The sequence below is a fragment of the Dicentrarchus labrax genome, unplaced genomic scaffold (assembly GCF_905237075.1).
Source record: "Dicentrarchus labrax unplaced genomic scaffold, dlabrax2021, whole genome shotgun sequence".
NCBI lineage: Eukaryota > Metazoa > Chordata > Actinopteri > Moronidae > Dicentrarchus > Dicentrarchus labrax.
In genome coordinates this window covers 5,035,123-5,058,712 of record NW_026136714.1, presented here as the reverse complement: position 1 = coordinate 5,058,712, position 23,590 = coordinate 5,035,123, and the positions used below count along the sequence as shown (strand labels likewise).

General features: G+C 41.2%; 2 protein-coding genes across 3 annotated transcripts; both read right to left on the bottom strand.

Annotated features, from left to right (window-relative positions):
• Positions 1-371: 371 nt before the first annotated feature.
• On the bottom strand, positions 372-14,392 carry lnpep (leucyl/cystinyl aminopeptidase). Of its 2 annotated transcripts, XM_051423582.1 has the most exons (22): positions 13,935-14,392; positions 11,533-11,627; positions 10,552-10,754; positions 10,071-10,182; positions 9,667-9,897; positions 9,323-9,513; positions 8,906-9,044; positions 8,043-8,177; positions 7,789-7,909; positions 7,532-7,683; positions 7,326-7,439; positions 7,085-7,216; positions 6,781-6,915; positions 5,908-6,068; positions 5,739-5,827; positions 5,463-5,646; positions 5,176-5,332; positions 4,427-4,611; positions 4,044-4,205; positions 3,404-3,544; positions 3,246-3,327; positions 372-3,090 (listed from the first exon to the last, which is right to left on the bottom strand). In XM_051423582.1, exons 1-22 carry the CDS (start codon positions 13,960-13,962, stop codon positions 2,959-2,961), a joined length of 3,081 nt encoding a protein of 1,026 aa, XP_051279542.1. In that variant the 5' UTR covers positions 13,963-14,392; the 3' UTR covers positions 372-2,958. The 2 variants fall into 2 exon arrangements, with proteins under 2 accessions (XP_051279542.1, XP_051279541.1); XM_051423581.1 differs by having other exon boundaries at positions 7,532-7,909.
• Positions 14,393-15,250: 858 nt separating this feature from the next.
• Positions 15,251-23,266, bottom strand: erap2 (endoplasmic reticulum aminopeptidase 2). Its single transcript, XM_051423583.1, has 21 exons — positions 23,165-23,266; positions 22,085-22,475; positions 21,785-21,971; positions 21,509-21,678; positions 21,263-21,401; positions 21,043-21,177; positions 20,826-20,946; positions 20,549-20,703; positions 20,311-20,424; positions 20,066-20,197; positions 19,272-19,403; positions 18,715-18,783; positions 18,398-18,573; positions 18,181-18,260; positions 17,891-18,074; positions 17,583-17,739; positions 17,304-17,488; positions 16,983-17,144; positions 16,623-16,763; positions 16,198-16,279; positions 15,251-15,774 (listed from the first exon to the last, which is right to left on the bottom strand). Exons 2-21 carry the CDS (start codon positions 22,252-22,254, stop codon positions 15,628-15,630), a joined length of 2,838 nt encoding a protein of 945 aa, XP_051279543.1. The 5' UTR covers positions 22,255-22,475; positions 23,165-23,266; the 3' UTR covers positions 15,251-15,627.
• Positions 23,267-23,590: the final 324 nt, after the last annotated feature.

Below are 23,590 nucleotides of genomic sequence, written 5' to 3'. Positions count from 1 at the left end.
AATCTCATGGAGACTTTCTTTAACTTCTTTGACATCTGTGGGGACTTTATACAAAATGATCTCACTGCAATTAAATTTAACATGGCTAGATTCCACCAAAAGTGTATACCATTTCAAAACCAATGCTAAGCTATTTGTTTCCAGCTTAACTTGATTTGGACTGTCACCGTTTGAAAAGAATAATTTCCCACAATTTCAAAATAACGTATAATGTTTAATGACTAGAATCAACGACAACATACTGGCAGTAATAGTCTTTTTATGTTGATCAGCGACTAAAAACCATCACGTCCATTCAGAATGATGGTAAAGTTGTAAGTACTTAGCAAGTAGTGTCCTTAGTATTTTAATCAAAAACAAAATCCAACATCTTCAGAAAACACCTTTTATTTATATTTTGTTCACATGAAGAGCAATACAGTTTCAAAAGCATCTGCAGCATTTCATCCCAGTGCAAAGACAAAGACAATCTGATTGGGTTTACTGCACATGTGGTACTGTGGTAAAACCTACTAATATCCTCTCATCAGACCGGCTACATCAACTATTTCGACTAATCACTGTACCTGAATGACATCAGTAACACTCATCTCTGAAAGCTTATTGCAAATGACTTCATACATCTTCATATTCTCTAACCAAAATGTGGCGAAAAACCAGAAAGTCCCAGAGACTTAATAAAGCTGATTAATTTATCTGATTGCTGGCAGCTGGAAAAAAAAGTGGCCTAGACCGATGACACCTTTTCACAATAAAACGGAGCTAGGACATAAAAGTATAAGATGTGCATTTAAAGGTAAATGGCAATTTAACACATTATTACACGGTCTATAAAACTATGATGGACTGGATGGAATAAGTCAAAAGCAATACTGTTTCTAACCTCCAGACAGATCTAAACTGCAAAGTAAAGTCTGACAATCTCATTATTACCACATTATCTCTCCTCCCCAGTTTGGAATGCAAAATTATTTGTACTTTGATCCATCATACTGCTAACCTCCACTGTTAACCTGGGGAGGGTGCAGACAGCCATGCCTTCGATACACATGGTGTCTCTTGGTGTGTCTTTTCATGCGCCGCGCTTCACTCTGTCTGGTCCCCTCGTGGACCCCACCCCACCTTACTGCCACTTAGACCTACCAGTAGGAGTCACTAGTGCAGCAACAAAACACATGACCCCCTCAAAAGTTTCCCACCTGTGCACAGGGCCAATTATGTTCACTGGGACTGTAACCAAGCCAGAGGTAACAGTACCGGGAACTGAACCCGGATCTCAGGGGTCGCCTTTGTGACACACATTATTTTTTTGATGAACTTGAAAATCCTGCAGACGCAGTTTTTACATGAATGAGACAGAGGCGTCAGAAGAAGAAAATGTGACAACCAAAAACAGAAACGCAAGTCTGTTAAGGATGTCCAAAGAAAATGACTAAATCTCCAGTATATTCTCAATTATCCTGATAATCATGAAGTTGATGGAGTGGATAAGTAAGCAGTACCACTTTAAATAAAGCTCATGATGAGTGTAAAACTGTATTTAAACATAGTCCTGGAACAATGTTGGGGGACCTGTTTAGTTACGCTCTCAATAAATAGTTAACATTGGAGTAACTTTAAACCTTCTGTATTTGGCTGATGAGCAACAGCTTTTGGGACATATTAGTCATGCCCAACATAGATGTTCTTCTATACACTTTGTATCTCCAATATGCACATTAGCCCTTAAAACACAAACATTCATCAGCAGTGACCTCCTTGGGGTGGTCTAAATCAACAAATACAATAAAAGTATTTGACCAAGACTCTTGATCAATTCTATGTATACATCTCTTCTTTACACTCTATATACATAACACAAAGCAAATCTTAAAATGTTAAAAGTCAAGATGTTTGAAACAGTACATCCATAATCGCAGGGGAAAACGTTGAAGGGTTGAGCCTATTTATATTATAATTACAAGTTTACAAGCACACAGAGTTAAAGTCTGTACAGTGACTGCACTGCAGACAAAAAGCAATTAAAATAAAACTTGTTTATAAGAGCTAAACCGGGTTTATGACTGGTAGAGAAAGGAAGAGAAAAAAAAAAGAATATTTGGCTCCAGTGTGCACTGCCTGCTCTCACCTAAGACACGTTGGTTGTTGACTTAAAGCTGCACTGTTGTGCAGTACGCCATCTACTGTACACAGTGGGAAGGTTTTTCAGTACATTCAATTGATGCCAATGCAAATTTGGTATTTTAAGCTATCAATCAATCAACCAATCTTCTAGCCAAACCATGAATAATACAGTAAATGCTTGAGGTGACATGAGTAACTAGAGAAACTCAGAATGGCGGCAGCTGTTGTTTCTATATAGATCCTTATCACACAGCGATAAAATCTTAGAATAATTCCATCACTCAAGTACCGGTAATTTCAACTCACTGCGGAATCCCTGACGGCTGCATCTGCATACTGTACATCCGATGGTCGAGAGAAAGTCCTGCACTGACTGACAATACATACATAGACGGTAACATTCCTCATACCTGCTCTTTTTGAAGTGGCCATTGCACAGCTCATACAGTTAAGTGCCTGAGAGCAGGCTGAGCGAAAGGAGTGTGGGTGAAGCATGATTGTCTGCTCGGGCATGAGGTTTAGATGAGAGCTGCAGAGGAGAGGTTTGGTCGACAGCATTAAGAGTGAGGAGTGTGTGTTTGCATCTGACAACTCCCTGTCAGACACACAATCAGAGCCACCCTGAGCTAGCAAATACAACTCACAGGACCAATCTCAGAAAATGAAACACCTTTTCCACCCAGATAGAGCACAACCTCTGGCTTTGATTAATACTCTGGCCTGGATCAAGGGAGTTAAGAGACACAGTCCTATAATAGTGCAAACACTGCTGTTGTCTTGACGACACGCCCCTGCTGCCTGTTAGAGGGGCTGAGACTGGATGGAGCGTCTGTGTTAGAGCCATTTTTGGAGTGTACGCAGGTTCTTTTCCATCCAGCGCTTGTTCAGCCTGATGGTTTCCAAAGCTTCCTGCACACTCCTCATCTGAGAGCCGCGCTCCTTCAGACTGGAGAAGAAACCCTGCACCTGCACAACACACACACACACAAACATTCAGGTGCCAGATCAGACTCGACACACTAAAAGCATTCGGTAAACAGTTAATATCTCCCAACAAACAAGTGCACAGAAGCTCAAATACCTTGCAGCATTAATGTATTCTGAGAGAAAACAAAACATACTTGATCAAGGTGTGCCTGTGTGGAGAACTGGGAGGTGGCAGAGTTGATGATTGTCTGGATGGCAAAGGAGCCCACAGGGAACCTACGGCCAAAAATACTGATGTTGTTTTCATCTTTTCATTTTTATGAGAAATAATATTAAAACAGAGGCCACTTACTTCTCTATGAGGCGGTCCCAGTTTTCTTGTATAAAATCCCAGGCAAACAAGTAGCCGGCGAAGCCCTTACACACAGTGCTGATGACCAAAGGCAACTCCTGTGTCTGGATGAGATTCCCCTTCAGACCTGCTTTTAGAATCCTAGATAGACAGACCGACAGACATAAACAACAATGACACTACACTTACTTCATTATCATCACTTCCATACAACATGAAAATGAACTGTTTGTCAAGCCCTTTAATCCTGTTTAGAACGAGCTAGGACTGTCACGATAACAACAATGAAATGGGAGCATACATGGCTTTTGTTTTTTTTACATTTACATGTCACATTTTGAGGCTATTTTATTATATCGATGCTACTTGACTTGATTCGGGGTGTTCAGGTCAAGTTGAATCTATGTGTGCTTATATTCAAGTGTAATTTACTAAGAAATTGCTCTGGTGCGGTAGATTGGTCAGATTTTGCCTCTCAGTGGACTTGAGCTCAGCTGAGAGTGAAATACATTTTTAATTCTTTCTTTTAGCTTTTTCAAATGAAACTGACTTGATCAGATGAATATAAGAAGTCCACAGTCGGGAAGAAAATATGTAGATGCTTGATCCTGTGCCAGGACACACACACACAAACACTTACCATACTATTTTCCGTGCGTCCTGAGTGGATGCTAGGCCCCGCAGCATTTTACGCTTCTCTGCGTCATATGTGGCATGTCCATACAGGTTGAGCAAAGTCGGCCAATCTTCAGCTGATTGAGCAGCCACATTAAATACGACTTGCTGCAGATCGCCTGGGATCCTACACAAATATATAAAGACGCAAACATATTTTAGGTTACAAATGCACCAAATTTCTGTTTACTTCTTACCAATTTAACAAGTCACATTCCCTCATCCTTGCTGAAGATAATTTCTGTCTCTATCTATCAATTAAAATATATTTGGGCTGCTCTTCTCACCCTGCTTTGACAGTGACCCAGAAAAGCAACTCAAAAATAGTTTCTTGTGTGCTCTACGTACCGTGAGGTCGCATTGGAGTCGACATACTGTTTGAACAGGGCTTTGGCTTGCTGAGTGCAGTTTTCGTCATCTAGACCACAGGCCGTTTCCAGCAGGGCTGAGCGCAGCTCCTGTTTAGACACACTCTCCTGCTCTTCCCATGTTTGTTTGTCCATCAGAGAACCAAAATGATGCAGAATATAAGTCTGTCATATGCAAGAAGAAAAACATGGATACATTAGTACACAGAAACACTACACTCAGCTAAACAGATCACAAGAAGACTAAATCTTACAAACTGACCAACATAAATGTTGTACAGACTTGGGACGTTGCTTATATCCTAGATTCCTTGATGCAACAATAACTAAAATTCACCAACAACAAATTCACTAAAACTAGATGAAAATGTGTGTTTTAAAGCTTACATAAAACCAGACAGTTACAGTGCTAACAATTTGTAACTTTAAGTGGTTTGTGCTTTGTGCATTGAAGCTATAAATGTAAGACATATTTATCATATAATGGCTAAATATTTACTGCTTAAACAGCCTTACTGCCTTTATGTCACTGATAAACGTACCATATTATCATTACTCCCAGTCTAATAAACCATGCTGACAACAACATATTAAAAATATATATTTTTTTACAAACTTTTGAGGATGTTTGATGTTCAAGTGTCTGCCAGACATGTGGCTTAGTATATCTTTATCCACAAAATGTATTGTGACCTAAATTTCTGACTGTAGGTGTGTATATGTATGTACCTTCATGCGGGCCACAAGACTGTACTCCTGTCTTTTGTCAAGCAGCTGGTAGATTTTGTTGAGCTGTAACAAGGCCTCTGTCACAGGAGAAGTCTCTGTTTCATTGGATATGTAGTTCAACAGGTTGAGGACATGACGGAAGGACACACGTCCCAGTCTGTTCACAACACAGGAGAGAATAAAAGCTTTTAATAAGTCAAATGCAAGAATTAGAAAATACTCCTCTACTAGTTTCTCCTGTCACTGAATGCAATTCAAACAACAACTGTTTATGTTGTCCACTATACCTGGAGAGAGCAAAGATGTTGTGTATGAGCGACGCGCGGTCCTCGTGTGTAAGAACACTGACATCGTTGGCCAAAGCATCTCTAAGAGCAGCCCAGCCATCGTCTCCATAGTGGACAATGTAGAAGCCTGTGTTTCTGTAGTTCAACTTCAACCATTTTACACTTTCTGGCACCTTAAATGTCCCTGAAAACACACACAAACACACAAATTTACCATTTGACACAGTTCCAGAGACTATGAGACCTGATGTTGCAGGTTAATACTTTGTGTTTTACCTGACTTGGTTTTCAGAGTGAACAACTGTCTGCACTCAGGGGCCAAACTACAGTTGTCACTTACGTACGTCACTGGAATATTCCACAAGCTAAAGAGAGAGCAGAATACAGTTAGGGTAGTAGTAAGTGGTGTGTTTTTATGGTCTGTGTGTGTGGCATTGTAACCCACCTTGAAGTATGTGTGGCATTGTCCGATGTGAGCAGGAAGTGTTCCTGTGTGAGGGTCACCTGATCACCCTTGCGGCTTACAGTGACCAGTGGGAAGCCTTTTTGTGACGTCCATGAGCTCATCATCTCGGACACATTCTGGTGCTGCGTCGAGACCTCAATCTGAGGACAGGAGGACAAATCCAGAGTCTGTGCAGTCTAGTACCATTGCCATTTCTGAGTGAATGAAGATAATTGTGGGAGTGGTCTGAAATTTCGAGCCATATAAGCCTCAACATTCTCTATGATTTGTTATTAGCCGTTGAGGTCTGCAAAATCAACTTTGTCTTTTATGCCTTGTCTTTTTAGCACTAACAGACTTTTAGGACTGGCAGCATTGTGGAAAACTTCCAGATAACCTGTGCAAGACCAAGCAGGCGCAAGCAAAGCATCAACTTGTCAGTAGGGGGAAGTAATGAGCTGGCAGACTGCCGTTAAACTGCGGGCACTGGCTTCAAGCTCTTTTAACAGTAATTATCCAATCTACTGTCTGTACCTACAGCATCCTGTGCTCTGACCTCCCTTCAAAGGGGAGGAAGAAAAAAGATGAATGCTCATAAAGGATCAATAAATAATTACATTATCAACTATTATCACAAGTCATTTACTGCCTTTTATGGTGATAATGTAGCTCCTGAGCTCTGTGATCACCCATTATGCAGCAACAGTAAAAATAGCCAAATGCAGCTGATATCAGGGAGAGTATATTTTAGCCAGATGGCTCGCTGACGGATTACAGGGGGAAGTTAAGCGTTAAATGTAGCCAAAGTGATAAACTACTGATACGTGCTGTCCATAGCATTAAAAAACAAAGAAAGCACACACACACACGCACCTGTGTAAGGCTGTTCCAGAGGTCGTTAGTGTCCGTGTTTAATCCACTGAACTGTTTTAGGTATTGAATGATACCCTTTCTGAACTGTTGGTCGCCTGACAGGGAAGCATTCAGCATCAGGAGAATGGACGCACCCTGAAAGACAGAGGAAATCTGTTATCAGAACAAAAAGAGCACTAACTACGGTTATAACTGAGTGTGAGGTCTCTGAGATAAACAGCAAGAGATGGAGGTTCAGTGAATTGATGAACATCTATGTATCTACTTATATACTATATATATATATATATATATAAAGGTGTACCTTTTCATAGGAGACAGAGTCAAACATCTCTTCCACCTGTTCTGGTGAATTAACTGCTGTTGACACAGCGTGGGAGGAGTTTAATGCATCTTTGTCCAAGGCTCTGAACCGCACTGCCAGGAACAAATTACCCTGCGAACAAACACAGGGCTTACTGCTAAGGCACACAGAGAAGCATACAACTTTATCTGCGTCAAAATATATGCAGGGGTTCATTTATGAGCAAGAAGTGTAAACTTACAATGTCCAGCTGGGGCAAAACTGTCTGCAGTGACATGTACTGCATGTATGTGGCAAAGCCTTCATTGAGCCACAGATCATTCCACCAGCTCATAGTTACCAGGTTTCCAAACCACTGCGACACAACATCAGTGATAGATTAGGACTTGTCTGCAGCACATTCACAGTCTCTGCTACTTTCACAAACACAAAGGTGAACACAACTACCTGATGGGCGAGCTCATGCGCTATGACGGAGGCAACTACTTGTTTTTCCAGAGGTGAGGACTGTTTGCCCACTAGCAGGCTGGTCTCTCTGAAAGTGATGAGTCCCCAGTTCTCCATGGCTCCTGCCAGGAAGTCCGGGATTGCTATCAAGTCTGACAAAAAAGAGAGGGAGCATATCAGGGTGTGTAAAGAGGGGAGGAGACAAGAAAGAACAATCATAGGAGGATTAAAACATGCAAGTGCCAGTGGGTACTCACCTAGTTTTTTGAGGGGGAAGTTAATTTCAAAGAAGTCATTGTAGAAGTCCAGGAGTTTGGAAGCTGCGTCAAGAGCATAGTCGGTATGCTCTTTCTTCTCTGGCACAGAGTACACAGACACCTAAAACACAGACGTGGATATATAAACATATATCTAGACAGTTTATCAGCAACAACCTCACTGAACACTATAGTTTAAATATACATACAGCCTGCACTGAAAGCAAAAAGAGTTATATCTGGGTCAGACCTACCAGAATTTCTGAGACATTTTTGCTGACAGGGGTGAAGTTGCCAACGATGAAGGCCACCAGGTAGGTGCTCATGTTGACGCTTGTCATTTCAAACTCATCTTGCACAAGGCCATTGTTAAGTGGTGTGGTTTTAGCCTGAAACACACAGAATAAGGAGACGATTACAACCAACAAATGTTAATAGTATAGTCTTAACTAAATCCAGTTTAGCATCTTCTCAGACTGCTGTGAAATACAGCGCTGAAGGCAAAAACCAATACATGGTATATGAGCTTAATTGTGCCCACGCCAAGAACTTACTAGTCAAAGCGGGAACAGGAATGACTCATACACTCCCCACAATATACATCAGAGTGAGTGACATGGCATAATGTTGTACTGTAAATTGTGTCAATCTAGGTGACACACATGACATTATTGCTCAGTTGCAGTTTACAGTGTGCAGTGAAGGGAATGAGTCTGTGCACACTGACAAAGATAAAACTCTTTTAAGTTCATAAACCTGCCATTTTGTGAACATAGCAAATCATATTTTTTGGTATACAGCGCCAGCCTGCCATACTAATAACCACTGGTACCACAGTCAATACCCAACATCTGTGCTTGTGATTGCTAACAATGTAGCACAAACACTGATAGACTAACAGTACTTGGAAAAATACTATTAAAACCAACTGTAGTTCAGAATTTGGATAAATCTCGAAGATTTAGCTGTCAAACACTTACACCCCTTATATCAGTGTGCTATAACTACATCAACCAAATAAACACATTGAAAAGGCCATATAGCACACAAAGTGGTGTGTTTCAAAACTTGTTACCATACTGTAATTATAACCAGGACTTTACTCATGTTATGGTACCTTAGGCATGTTGGAAAGAGTCATGTAGTCTGGTTTTCTGTTGATTTTAATCAGGAAGGTGGCTTTGAAAGCTGGTTCATCAAAGCAAGGAAAGGCCTTCCTAGCTGACAGTGGCTCAAACTGGGTTGCAGCTAAGACCCTGGGGACAAGAGGGAGATGAGCATGAAAATAAATCAAATAACAAATTAGATAAATGCTGTAAAATCAATAAAACAGCCTCTAATTTAAGTTTTTAATTGCTATTAAGTTAACTTTACAGCAAAGCTTTGTAGTGTCTGGTCATGAGTTGAGCCAAAGGTCACAAGATTAGCTGTGAAGACACACGATCCATACAGGCTTTTTATAAAGTCATTACTCTGCAGCACATCTTTCAGCTGTTGTGAAGTACTTACAGCACAGCCAATTAGTCAAGTGTACCTTTTGTTTCCATCTTTATCAGTATATGAGCTGTTGTAGAAACCATCATAGGTGTGTGAGAGGTTGGCAGAGTAATCCAGGGTCAAAACACAGTACTGTCCCGCCTTCAGCTCCTCTGAGAAGTTAAGAGCTATCTGCTGTCTGGGTTTGTACTCCAGTACAGTCACATCACTGGCCTCCCCATCATCCAGCTGGAAGAGAGAACGTATTTGTAAACAACTGACAGACAACATAACAAAAGCAAAAAGTTGTACACAGTTCTGTACATCTAGTCAGGCAGGGTTTGCACATCAAAGAAAGCCAATCATGTCTGTCATCAGCACACAAACTCCTTCCCATCCCACCTTGAAGGTAGCTTTTGAAATGTTGAGATTAGCACTGTGCAGGACAATGCGCTTGGTGTTGTGGAGGACAACCATTTTGATAACAGTGCTGCCGGTGAAGTTCATATTATCAAGGTCGGGGTTCAGGGTGAGGTCATAGCTGAGAGGACGTATGCTGTGAGGCAGCCGGAACTGTGACCATGGAAAGGGTGGCTCGATGGGCGTGGTCTTGTTCTCCTTACGGCAACCCGTCTGCAGAAGGATGGAGGGTCGGGGTTATCCAGAGAAACAGGTATGATAGAGAAATTTAAAAAAAGAAATAATCTCATTGAGATATAGACATAATATGTTGAAAGAGTCACGTTAAGCTATCGACGCATGGTCACAAAAACTACCTAAATAGAACTGGTGAGTATTTTTCTTACCTTGGTAAAGGTGCATCCAGGTAAGAAGTACAGTACCATGGTCATAGAGGCCACTATGACCAGGAATAACACACATACGACCATGGTACGGGCTGAGGGCCGTGAACATGACCTGAGACCAAAAGGAGTTTAACATTACTTACTTTGAGTAATGTAAAAATACAAGGTGAAAAGGAGAAGCGTTTATGAAAAAGATGTAGACGGTGGTGCTACAACAGACTATAACCCTTTTCCATGCTCCTTAATGTGTGAATGTTCGTTTATCTGCACCATGTGTAGGAATTGAAGCTTGACTTTTTATTATTTCAATACATTCCTCTGAATTCAACACTTATATATCACCAGACTCCACAAACTAATCACAAAAGCTATTGCATATGATAATCTGCGATACTGCAAAGGGCTTACCACACTGGAAAGAGATTTTTCTCCATCAACAAACTGCACAACACCCCGAATGATGACCTTTTCAGTGTATTACCTGGGTGGAGCCTGTCTGGTGTAGGGGGAAGAGTTGGATCTGTGAGCAGAGCTACGGTTCATGAAGGACATGCCCAGCAGACGGGCTGAAGACTCGCAGTCCTCCTCATCTTCGTCCATGTCATTCTCTCCCAGGCCGCGCACAAGCAACCGTGAGCTACGAGGCTCATACGCCACCTCATCTGGGTCAAGAGCAGGAAACGTCTAGAGAGGGCATGCACAGTACATTTTTGTTATTATCCAGTTAAGCTATGCAGTGTTTACCATATAATGTTAACAAGTGGTTTGCCTTCCCAGGTAAATTAATTAACACAGGGTAAGATGTCATATGTGGAGGCGGTGAGGAGAGTGAGAGCAGAGACAGGAATAATACATAATATCAGGACAACTGCAACAAAAAAACAGGGCACAGATGACAGGTAAATCATAATGATTGCAGAGCGTTAGGGGTGTTTCAAAGGGAAATTAAATGTAGGAAAAGGTGTGTTGATGAATAGAGGTACTGGGGATTGGGGGACGAAATTAAGGTTCATAAGACTTTGTTTATACTGATTTATAATACAATATATCTGTACTAACAGAAGCTGAATGGGGAAAATGAGTCATTGTAGCACTGAAGAGAAAGATACTGTTAACACACTGAAGATACAGCATCATTGTCAGTCTGAAATTAAGTACCTTTTTTTCTAGAAGTAATTCTCACAATGTTGACTATACATAGTTACAGCTGACAGATCTGAAATAATCTACAGACCAGTGTGCAGATAAGAATCAGTGGTTACCCACAAATTTCAGCTGATTCGGCCATCAGATCAACTGAAATTTATTTATATGGGTTCTGATCTCATTAAAGATGAAAGCACATGTGAGACGTGAACAGAGTGGGGCAAACGCATTCTGATATATGCAAATTATTGAGTCAGGCTGGTTCTTGAAATGAAGACACACTGAGGATGCATTGCCTTAGATGATATGAGAATACCGGAAATGCAGCTGAGTCTTTGGCCAAATCCACCACATCAGGCTCTTCTTCAAACATGCTGTTCTCGATCATGTTCCTCGGCAGGTTGGCTCGCTCTGCAGAGGAAGAGAAATCACACAGATGAAGGGGAAATAAGAGAAGTGAGAGAGAGACAGAACATAATCCAAATGGTTATATACCCTGACACACACACACACACACACACACACACAAACAAACAGTACTGTATGTTAACATATGTGCTGTGTTTTTGCAGTTTCAGTTTTCCACACAAGAGTAGTGGCAACAAGCCATTTTTAAACACAAAAGCTTATTATTGTCCCTGAATGTGCAGTCAACATGAACTCTTGTTTAACAAAGCACTGACTTGAGTTTCTTCAGTTTCCTGTTAGTTAAACTTACAGCATTTCCTGCTGTTTTGACCTACATAGAATGAGTTCTGGCTTCGAAGTACTGTTATTACAAAATCTGTTCACAGCTCACAGTTCATTCATTTAACTGCAGTATATTCATTATCCGTCCATGTCACTTGATAATGCAGTTTACCACAAACTAACCTGCATCTTCCACATCACGACAAGAGTTATCCCTTGTCTGACAAAATTCCCTCAGTAATTCCAGAAACAATCAGGTGCATGTTCAACTTCCTAATTTAATAATAACGAAAGTAGTAAAAAAAAAAAAAAAAAAACCCTATGCAAAGCAAATCTCCCCCTTTGCCTCACGTTCCATTCGTGCTTTTACGGGCTAAAGACAATGGATTTTCAGTCTCAGTTGGTGATGGATTTGAGTGGAAAGCACCGAGAGACAGTAAACACTTACTGAATGCACATACAGAAACAATGACAGCAAACAACGGTGAGCTTTAGCTCCCCACAAGGAAGACAAGAATCCAGAAATGAATGAGGTGAATATAGTCCCTTGTCGGTCCTGTACAATGTTTCTGACATTACAGTATGGGCTGTCACTGTGTCTCTATCTGGACCACATTGCTGTGGTATGACTGTCTATTAATAGGCTAAGAGCTAAGTAGTAGGTAATGTGTAATGTGCAGAGGACGAAAATAAGACCCTTAAAAAAACATATCAAACTCAATTGATAATGATTGTCATATTATCTACTGCTAACAGCTGTGTGACATTGTTGAAATATTATATCGAAAGCTATTTTACATAAGCAAGATGACAGATGAGAGAGGCAGGTGATGTGGTGGTTATCTTCTAGAGTACAATTAGAAAATACCCCAGGCAAATGTTAAGAACCAACAAGTCTTTCACTTTCGTCCAGCTTATATGTAAATACAGAAGTGAGGCATGTCATCCGCTGACTGTGTTCTTCCTGTTTAAAACATGCATCGCCCTACCTTGCAGTCACAGAAATGCACTTTAATATATGCGTACGAGTTTGCTTCCTCTATTTCACCCAGCACAGACAACAGAGACACTACATAAAAGCACTGACCACGATCCTGTCATTGGTTGGCTGGTCATTAAAAATAAATGGGAAGGAAGCAACTGCTTACATTTACTCATCATTATCTGATCACAATAGGGTTGTGAAATGTGACTTACTTACTATAAAATCACTAAGTCAGAACAACCAAGAACACACACAAACACACAAAAACAGGAAGTCTTACTGCTGTGATTTGGTGATTTCTACTTCTGATTGAGGCCAAGATGGAACAAAATAACATCCTGTGAGGAGAACACTCAGCTTTCCTGGGAGCTGTTGCAGTGTGTGCACTGGCCTTTTTGTTTGTTTTAATAAAGCTCTTGTCGCCCTGGGACCATAGAGAGGTTATAAAGCTGCTGGCTGCCTGAGCTGAGCATGACTTATCAGCTCTCCACACCACGACAAAACACAACTATTATCAATCCAACAGACCTGAACTGGGCAAACAGTGCTGCTGTGTTTTGAATGACAACTGGAGTCTTAACAGTGGTACACTATGTTTCAGGATAGGCAGTCAGCTTTGTTCAGTTCAAATAAAATCAAAACATTACGTAGATAATAATAATAATACAAGATTCACAAACAGTGAAGGGAAAATGATGTGCAGTAAAAAATAAATAAATAAATGTTATCATCCCACTGCAGGACCGTGCAGGAGGGGGGGGGGGGCTGCGATTAACTTAGCTTCTGAGAATCCCTCAACTGTAAAAGAGAGCAAAACAAAAACAAAAGCCAGCGAAAGAAACCAGTCACTTGAGGTAGCTTTCCTTTAGCTGATGTAAAAGTCAAACCCACCCCTCTCAACATGTGTCCTCGGGTGAATGTCACTCCCAGGGAGCTTGCTGCTAATGTCCCGTTAGTTATTAGCCGGCCTGCTGCTGCTGCTGCTGCTGCCGCTGTTAGCTCTGCTTGTCAGTGTACATTATCCCCCTCTTCCCCTTCCTTACCTGTACTGTTGCTGTCAAATGGATCCATGGTGGGGATATCTCCAACAGCTCCCTCGGTGTCCGAGAGGGGAAACCTCTTCACGGTTACAGCAGCTCGACAGACGTGGATGTTATTTTCTCGCTGGCCACAACCCACCGCAGGCTATCAGACGCTCCCAATAAACAGCAGCCTATCCCCACTGTACCAATGTTAGCTACGTAGTGGCTAGCTTGGGACTAGCCAACTTCTAACAATTGAAACTGACTGAAAGACATTCAGCTGTGCTAACGTTAGCTTGCCTCCATAACTTTATCGCCCATAGCTGTGTTGTCCGATTACACCTGAACGCGACGGGACTGTCTACAAATCACCACCGGACCTTTACGATAGGCGATATGTAAACAAATCTTATTCTAATATGATCGGTAAACTAACGACACTTTCCTTCCTCGACCGACCAGTTGTTGACAACCTCCCATCAAATTACCATTCTGACATCCTATTGGATGTTACTGCCGGAGGGGGCGGGGCCAAGGCACACAACACACGTACATGCATTTTCTTTACATCGCTTATGAGGCGGACCCTAATCAATGTAAAGATGTTTAGTCTCAACCCACTTGTGTATGTATACACTTATTCTTCATTCAGCATTGGGTATACCATCTTCTAAATCCCCTCTGATGTGCATTTTGCAGGCTGATTTATGTTTCCTAGGATGGCGAAGGCATCACATAGTTGTCCAATTGTCATGAGTGGATAAGAAATAAGGAATACTTCTCTCAAAATGCATGTTGTTCAGGGTGCGAACTCTCTCTAAAATACTGACAATATGCTATTTTGGCTATTACTGATGTATGATTCATGCATAAGGCTGATTCATCACTAATTCACTTCACACAGTAGCAACTTTCTTAGTCCCATTCGGTCTGCTTGTTGAATCGCCATTATTCCCTAAAAAAAGGGTGAGCTGCCCCGAAACCCATAGTATGGTTCTCATTCTGATGTAGTTGGGTCACCCTGTAGTTTGTGGGCCAGTATTGATTCTTCTGTGGCTAATGTTAATTTGATAATGATCCTTAATGCCTGAAGTATGCAGCAGTATTTGCACATTGTCACTGAACTGCAGTGACAATGTGCAAATACTAATGAGCTAAAGATGCAAGAGTAGGGCGTAAACTTTTTTGACATGAGTCTTAACCCTAAAATAAATAGTTATTATGATGAATTTACCAGCACACATAGAGACACAAGCACAGGAATGCACCCACAATAGTTCAGTACTTCACACAAGGATATGTTTCAGTTTCACAACTCACACAAAGGCGTCAGGAGGTATAATGAACCCTTTAATTTTCAGTTTAAAGAATCCATTTACACAGCATTTGAGTGTCACTTTGGAATGAATCTCTCTCCCTCTCTCACATACACACACACACACACACACACACAACACACACACACACAACACACAAAGTTCACGGTAAACACACAGCTCCCCACACACTCAACTACTACTCAGCTGGCAGTTCCACAAATTAAATTTTTTTGTTTTTTGTCTAACAATTAAGTCCCCAGAAAATTTACAAAATGCTTTTTCATATACAAAACTGTCAACTCTTCAGTGCAATTTGCAAATAAAAACACTTACAAATTCAAAAATATCGCCTCTCTGGCATCTATCATCAACCGTCACCTCTTTCTGATGTTTTTTCACTGCATTTGCTTGTTCAGCCAGTTTCTCAGAGTCTCTAGATTCCTCTGAAACCAGCGAAGATTTTTCTGCATGTTGTCCAGGGCAACCTGAGTGGCTCTCAGCTGAGAAGCCTGTTCTTTGATGGACTCGAAGAACAACTGCACCTGGAGGTCAAACACACATTCATTTACAAAAAACACACACAAACAAATGACAATAAGACTGAGACCTCTTTCAGTTAAAGTCACAATTATGTTTGCTACAAGGTTAGCACACATTTGTTAGTGCTTATAGTTTTATTATTTTTTGTGTCAGTGCCACACTATTTTACAACTGAAAAAACATTTGCATTTTTGAAAGGGTCTAGGTGAAAGTATAAGGTGCAAAACAGGTTAGGTTTCTCAGACATTGCCAAGTGTTTTTTTAAGACCAGATGACTTTGATTTAATCACTAACTACCATTACTATCACTAATATTTGCCGATATTGCTAACACAATGCAATAACAATAGCATGTTGAAATATTGGCGCATCTCTTAATTGCCTTGTAGAATATGGATTAGTTTGAAATATAAGAGTGCATTTACATCAGCGAGTTCCTCTGGAGATGAAAACTGGCCTGTGGTACCAATGATGATGTTTCTAATACAAAATGAGCCCAACTGGAACCTGAGGAGCAGAAAGACAACAGAGAGGAAAGTCACAGACTTAATATCGCCTAGTTGTGGAATCCACTACCTATTGTGTTGTGCTTGTAGTTAACCAGATCTTTATCAAATCTAAAACCTGTTCCACCACTACTGAATGGCACGGAAGCCACTAAAAAGGCAGGTCTTACTGGTTTACACAAAGTTCTTGAATCTAACTCACAAGACCACATGTGAGTATATGTGCATGATACAATATTATTGTAATGTTCTAAAATGGTAAGGAAAGCTGCATTTTCATAGCAGCACATGGCTTAACTTATAGCAATACATCATTCCCAATGTCTCCATTATGTTGTACTAACTTTTCAACCAGCGTGTCCCAGTTCTTTTTGACAAAGTTCCAGGCGAGGTGATGTCCCTGCGGGTTTCTGGCCACCATCAGGATAAGACTGGACAGGTCCTGGGATCGAATCACCTTCCCTTCCAGACCCAACTCCAGCAGTCTGCAACACAAACACACACAATATAATCTGCTCTATTAACGCCACATTACCTTCCATTACTTGACAGCACAACACTGTAAGTTGTTCAACACATTTGTAAAAAATACATAGAAAAAATACTGGATATCTGTTAGCAGCAGCACTCTGACGCAATACCCCACATTTGCCACTTGGTGGCAGCATTACCCATGTGTGAAATGCAATAGGGAGAAGATGTACCTTTGTAGTTTGTTTGCGTCTCTGCTGCAGGTCAAGGCAAACAGGATTTTGTTTTTCTGTGCTGCAGAGAGGGAGATGTTGTATGTGTGCAAGAGTGAGGCCCAGCCGTGGTCATCCTGAGCTCCAACTGAATACACTGTTTCTGCCACGTCAGTGGGCAAGCTAAGGTAAACACAAGGAGAGACATGCATATTAGGGACATGACAAAATATCAAATTATATGCTCCACCCTAGCAGAGGGATATCTGCTGTTTATGTGATCATATCAGTGGTTGTTGACTGATGATGATCTGTGTTAAAATATAATTTAGACAGACATACTTGAGGGTACCATTGGACTGAAGCCAGTCTTTGAAGCTCTGGCGTGCCCGGTCCAGACAGGGAGGATCATCCAGGTGGCAAGCCAGTGAGAGGACGTCTGACCTCAGCCGTCGCTCTGACACAGAGCCGCTGTCGCTCCACGTCTGCTGGTTAATGACAGCTCGGAAAAATCGCAATATGTACGTCTGCAACAAAGCACACAAAGAAACAGCGTCTAAACTTAAGCTGCATTTCATACTAACTGAATACCATAGTAAATGTCCACTCTTGTCTCCTTACCCCCAGGTTGCGTGTTAGATCAAATTCATTCCTTTTCTCAATCATCCGGTAAAAGGCCTCCAGATAGCCCAGTCCTTGGAGGAGAGGCACCGTGTGTGTCTCCAATTGCAGGTAACCAATCAGATCTAAAGCTTTATCAAGTGACAGATGACCTGCCCTTTAGAGACACACAAGAATATTTAAAAGGTTAGGTGCTATTTCAGGTAGGATAATAAAAACTGTTCATGTCTAACTACAAGACATTCAGACATCATTGTCTCTTGTTCTCTCACACAGACCCACAACCACATACACACACATACACTTACGTGACCAATTGAAAGGCGTTGTGTATCAAGTGAGTCCTGTCTTTGTAGCTCAGAGCAGTGTGGTTTTCCAAAAGTAGTTTGGTCATCTCATCCCAACCACCATCCTCGTAATGTACCACATAGTAGCCTGTCATGTCTGTGTTTACTTTCACCCAGTTGACTTCCTCTCCTATATGTATACTGTCTAAATGAGACATGCATAGCAAGAAAGAAGATATAAAATAATGGCAAAGCAAAAGTGAAGGTGTGTATGAATTATATTTAGCATATTATTCTGTTTTCCTCGTTACCTGTGTGTGTTGTCATCAGGTGTCTGTGGATGGTGCTGGAAGCATCTGTCTTGTATGTCAGAGGGATGTGCCACAGGAAACTATACAAGAAAAGAGAATATCATTGGTAATGAGTATAATAAGGGTGAGTAGCTGCAAGAGTAAAAATAAAGAGTAGAAGAGCAACGTGCACTGTGAATAGAATAGTAAAAAAATTGTAGTGCATGTGCATGCTCACCCTTGTTGCAATGTGGACCAGAGGGGGTCAGAAGGCAGCACTGTCCTCAAGAACCTGTCCTGTCTGAGCAGCAGACGTGGCCCCTTCCTAGTTACAGTAACCAGAGGAATACCTTTCTGCAGAGTCCAAGTGTTCATCATGGCTGTCAGGTCCAGGTGTTCCCCTGCAAACAGGTACTGTAGGAGATAACTGGTGATCAAAAAATGTAACCACACCACCCCAAGGTCAGAAAAAAACCATCTTGTAAATGGTGTGACATTTTTAAGAGCAAGCCCATGAGGAGAGGTCAGCGAGTTGATGTTTAAATGTTTACTCACGGCATTCTTGGAGGCCTGGCTGCTGCTGTAACAGTGTTTTCCTGAGATGAAGTCCTCCTCAGAGCATGTCTGACAAACAAAATAAAATAAAATTAAACCTGCTAAATTTTTTCAGACATAAATTCAATAACAAGATCATTACATTTTTTGTGAATCACATGCTCCTTTCATTGCGGCTGACCACAGTACACCTTCACAATTCTGTACAGTATTAAAAATTAACTTATGTTTGGCAAGTCATCACAATGGACACCATGTCTGCCTATTTAATGTCAATATTTTGTTATCGTTGCATGGCAAAGCAGTTTTTGCTTTTAAAATGACATACAACTGCATTACTGAGCAAGATAATATAACTTGGCAAATTATGTTCACTTTCATTACCTACTTTTGCACCATAATGAAATAAATAGGGGGGAAAAAGTTGGTTAAAGAAAAAAACCAAATGTATGTCTTCTGCAAATTCCAATACACCTTAACTTTTTGATTTACAAGAAGATGACAAAGGATAACACAATGACACCTTTCACAACAATTACTGTAGTTTGTGTTTGTACATTTGCTAGACTGTCCCACAGGTCCTGGTTGTGTGCATTTCTGTAGCTGTATTTGCGGAGGTATCGAACTATCCCACTCTGGAACACATCATCTGACAGAAAGTGTCGCAGCATGTGCAGGACACATGCTCCCTGGTGGGAGAGAGAAAGAAGGGGTTTATTCAATCCGTGGGCCACGGCAGGTTATGCTGTAGGTTGATGTAAAAGCAGTTTAAATGATATTAGCCATAAATGTGAAAAAGGTTAAATTTTCTGTTAAAATATCAATTCAGTAATCAATAGTTACATAGTAAGTGTGTGTTTAGAGGCTGTCTTCCTACTATTTCAGACATGTTCAAGCCACTGAGTAATAGAAATATCTGTTTTTTAAAATACTGTTTAATTTATCCCTGTTTTTGCAGATAATTGGATCATTTCCATAGATAACAAACTCATAATGAGTTGTTATTAAAGGTCCAGTGTGTAACATTTAGGAAGCTCTATTGGCAATATATATATATAATATGCATAACTATGTTTTCATTAGTGTATAATCACCTGGATATAGAATCTGTTAAGTTTTTGTTACCTTAGAATGAGACGTTTATGTCTACAGATGCCATGCGTCGCCTTCTATTGAGTCCACCATGTTGAACAGCCATGTTTCTACAGTAGCCCAGAACTGACAAACCAAGCACTGTCTCTATGGAAGGTGACTAAATCCTAAATACACTAAATCCTACACACTGGACCTTTAACAGTGTGATCCTCTTTGTGGCTGAAGGCACAACACATGTAAGAGACTGAAAGCATACTTTGTCATAGGAGACTGTGTCAAACATCTGTTTGATCTGGGTGGGGTTCTCTGCTGGGCTGGATATTGGCCGAGAGGAGTTCAAGGAATCATGACCAACTGCTGCAAAACAGGTGTGCAGTAGATATTCCTCCTACAAGATTGTGCACAGAACAGGATCATCAGTACTCTCTCCTAGACTTAATATTAATGTACCACTATTAATCAATTAGGTCTATTCTCAGATTAAATAAAGCAAGCACATACCACTTTGAGGTCGGGGTAGGTGGCCTCGACTGAAATGTACTCCATGTATCTGGCAAATCCTTCATTCAGCCAAATATCGTTCCACCACTCCATGGTCACCAAGTTACCGAACCACTGCAGGCAAGATAAGATATTTCAATTTTAACAGTCTGCATTGTCTATTTAATTAATGATCTGATTTATGAGCTAAAACAATTCTGCATGTTTTTTTAGTGCAGACACAGTGTCCCACTCTCACCTGATGGGCGAGCTCATGGCCAATCACCATAGTAACCCAGAGCTGATCAGAAATGGACGATGTGAGTGGATCAAAAAGAAGGCTGGTCTCTCTGTAGGTGGTCAGACCCCAGTTCTCCATCGCACCAGACTGGAAGTCTGGAATGGCTATTAGATCTGAGAGATGGCAAACGCAGGTCAGGGGACAGAAGGTCCTCGGGTAAAGAGGAGAAAATTACAATATGTGAAAGAAAGAAAATGCTGTGTGGCTTGGTTACACAAAACTGAACAAAGGGTACCTTGTTTGGGTAGAGGATAGTGGATGTTGAAATACTCCTCATAGAAGTCTAGCATTTTGACAGCAACCTCCAAGGCATAGCGGGTTTGCTGCCACTTCTCAGGGGCGGCATAGATGGACACCTACAGATACAGTGCACACAAAACAAATGTGTCACAGAGAAAGCAATATTGTTGTCAAGAAATTGAGAAATTTAATTATTGTCAGGGAGACCACACCTGCACCCCCGAAGATGTTGTCGCAGTGACAGATTTAAAGTCACAGATGACAAAAGCTACGAGGTACGTGCTCATCTTTACGCTTGCATCAAACTGGTCCTCAAGGAGGCCATCGTCTACTTCAACTGTCTTGACCTGAAATACATAAAACAAATTTACTGTAGCCATTTTTAATACACATTTGAACATGCATGATGTCTAGCATATATGCAACATTTACCACAGGCATGTTGGACAGAGAAATGTACTCTGGACTCCTCCTGATCCGTATGGAGAAGTTGGCTTTGAAGCCTGGCTCATCGAAACAAGGGAATGCCATCCGAGCACTTGTGGGCTCAAAGTGAGTTGAAGCTAAGGTTCTGAAAAGACACATCAGCAGATGGTAGTTGGATTTTTGGTAGTTAGAACCTTCCTGTATGCAAGATATTTTACCATTCTTGCTGTGAAACAATCCATCTGGTCTTACCTGGTCTCTCCTGTGCTGGTTCTGTAGGTGCTCTTGTAGAAACCATAGAAGCCTTCTGCAAGTTTTGCCCCAAACTCAATATACAGAAAATACTTTTGCCCATTGCTGAGCACCCTGGGAGAGAAAATACCAATCTGCTCGTGGGAAGGGTTGTGAAGAACTGGAAGAACCTATAAAGAGAAAAAAAATCCAGCTTTATTTCTAGTCATTAAATTCTACGTAAATAGAAAACACGGAGACATTAGGTATTGACAGCTCTAACTCTAGCTACTGTACCTGGTCAGACAGATGAGCAAGGTTCTGGTCCAATATGGTGGCCTTAGAGATCTGCAGACCCTTGCTGTGTAATACAACCCAGTTTGTATTGTTCTGGACATCAATCTGGATCTGCACTGAGCCAGTGAAACTGAGGCTTGTGAGGTTTGGGTGCAGGAGGAGGTGGTAGTGAAGAGGAATGATGTACCTAAGATAAAGAAATATGTGTTGCTATTTTAATCAGCGACTCAAAAACAGAGATCCAGTAATTTTCTTAGCAATTTCCTGTTTGTGAGATTTTAAAAAAAGTGCAAAGGGTACCTTGGCAGGCGAAGACGACTCCAAGGGAAGGAGAGATTACCAGTACCCAAAGGAGACTGTTCTCCTGAGGGGTGGGTTGGGCTTGACGCCTGTTGTTGACTCTGGGTGGGCTGAGACCCAACCAGAGACATGTGAAATAGAGACAGCACTAATAGCCTCACCAAGACCATTTTAGATGAAATGTCCTGAAACCACTGATTTAAAAAGAAAAAGCTAGTATTGTGACAAGTTGACAGCTATTATTGAACTTGGTTACATCCCAAACACGAGGAGCGATGAAGGACCACCTGAAGTGAGTGCTGAACCCCTGCCGGGATGATGTGCCCAGATGTTACACGTTCACCAGAATACAGCTGAATCAAAAATGTCTCAGGACCTGTTTTTATTAAACCTGAAAGACATTAAAACAGAATTTAGAACACACCACATAAATGTGTCAATGAACATTTATACCTCTATTCTCTCTGCGTTCGATGTCTAATGTCTAATGTCAATTAATGTCTTCCTGCCTCCTGCAGCCAGCTTTATGGTTGAGGATTCAAAGGTTACCATCTCAACAAAATGACTCATACAGTTCACAATGTAGCAAACTCCCCAAATCTTAATTCACCTGTTTCTACCGACAAGGTAAAGGTGTTTATGTGTACAGATTGATAGTTTTGGGCCTTGCAAGCATCACACATGAATTCTGTTGAGTGAGCAGCTTGTTTTGGCAAACTGATCTGTTTAGGCCACTATCACAACACATCTCAGACTGAAGGAGACTCAAACATGTCACAAGCGAACCACATGATTTTCCATGCGGACAAAACAAGCTGAGGACACAGCTATAACTGTAAGGTGACAACAGCTGCAGGAGCATAACTGCAGTTCAAATCAGGCTGCATAGGCAGTAGTTGTGCTGCACCATGCGGACAGTGATAAGATGAAGGTTATGTTAGCTACAACAACACACAAGTTCACCATAAATCTACCAAATTGTTATAAAGACAGTAGTTGGTAGAGTAATGCTTGTCTCGTATCTGCTTTAGAGGTCACTGTTTAAGAGAAAATGAGTGTCAAAATGGCAAAGAGCTTTACCTCGTTCATTTTGGCTTCATCATCCTTCCTTCCTGAATGTGCCTGCTGTTGAGTTTCACTTTCTCTTCTACAGTAAGATCCCGCCCACTGCTGAGGCAAAAAACCCAGTGTGTGTGTGTGTGTGTGTGTGTGTGTGGGTGAGAGAGAGAGAGAGAGAGAGAGAGAGAGAGAGAGAGAGAGAGAGAGAGAGAATGTAGCTTTATATGTAATGTCTTATTTAATGTATTCTTCAGCTGAAAAATATTACACTGGAACATAGATTAGACACTGAAACTAATCAGCCCAACAGTTTTTTTCTTTAGTGTGTGTGTGTGTGTGTGTGTGTGTGTGTGTGTGTGTGTGTGTGTGTGTTTAGTGTGTGTGTGTGTGTGTGTGTGTGTGTGTGTGTGTGTGTGTGTGTGTGTGTGTTCGCACAGGTGTACCCTA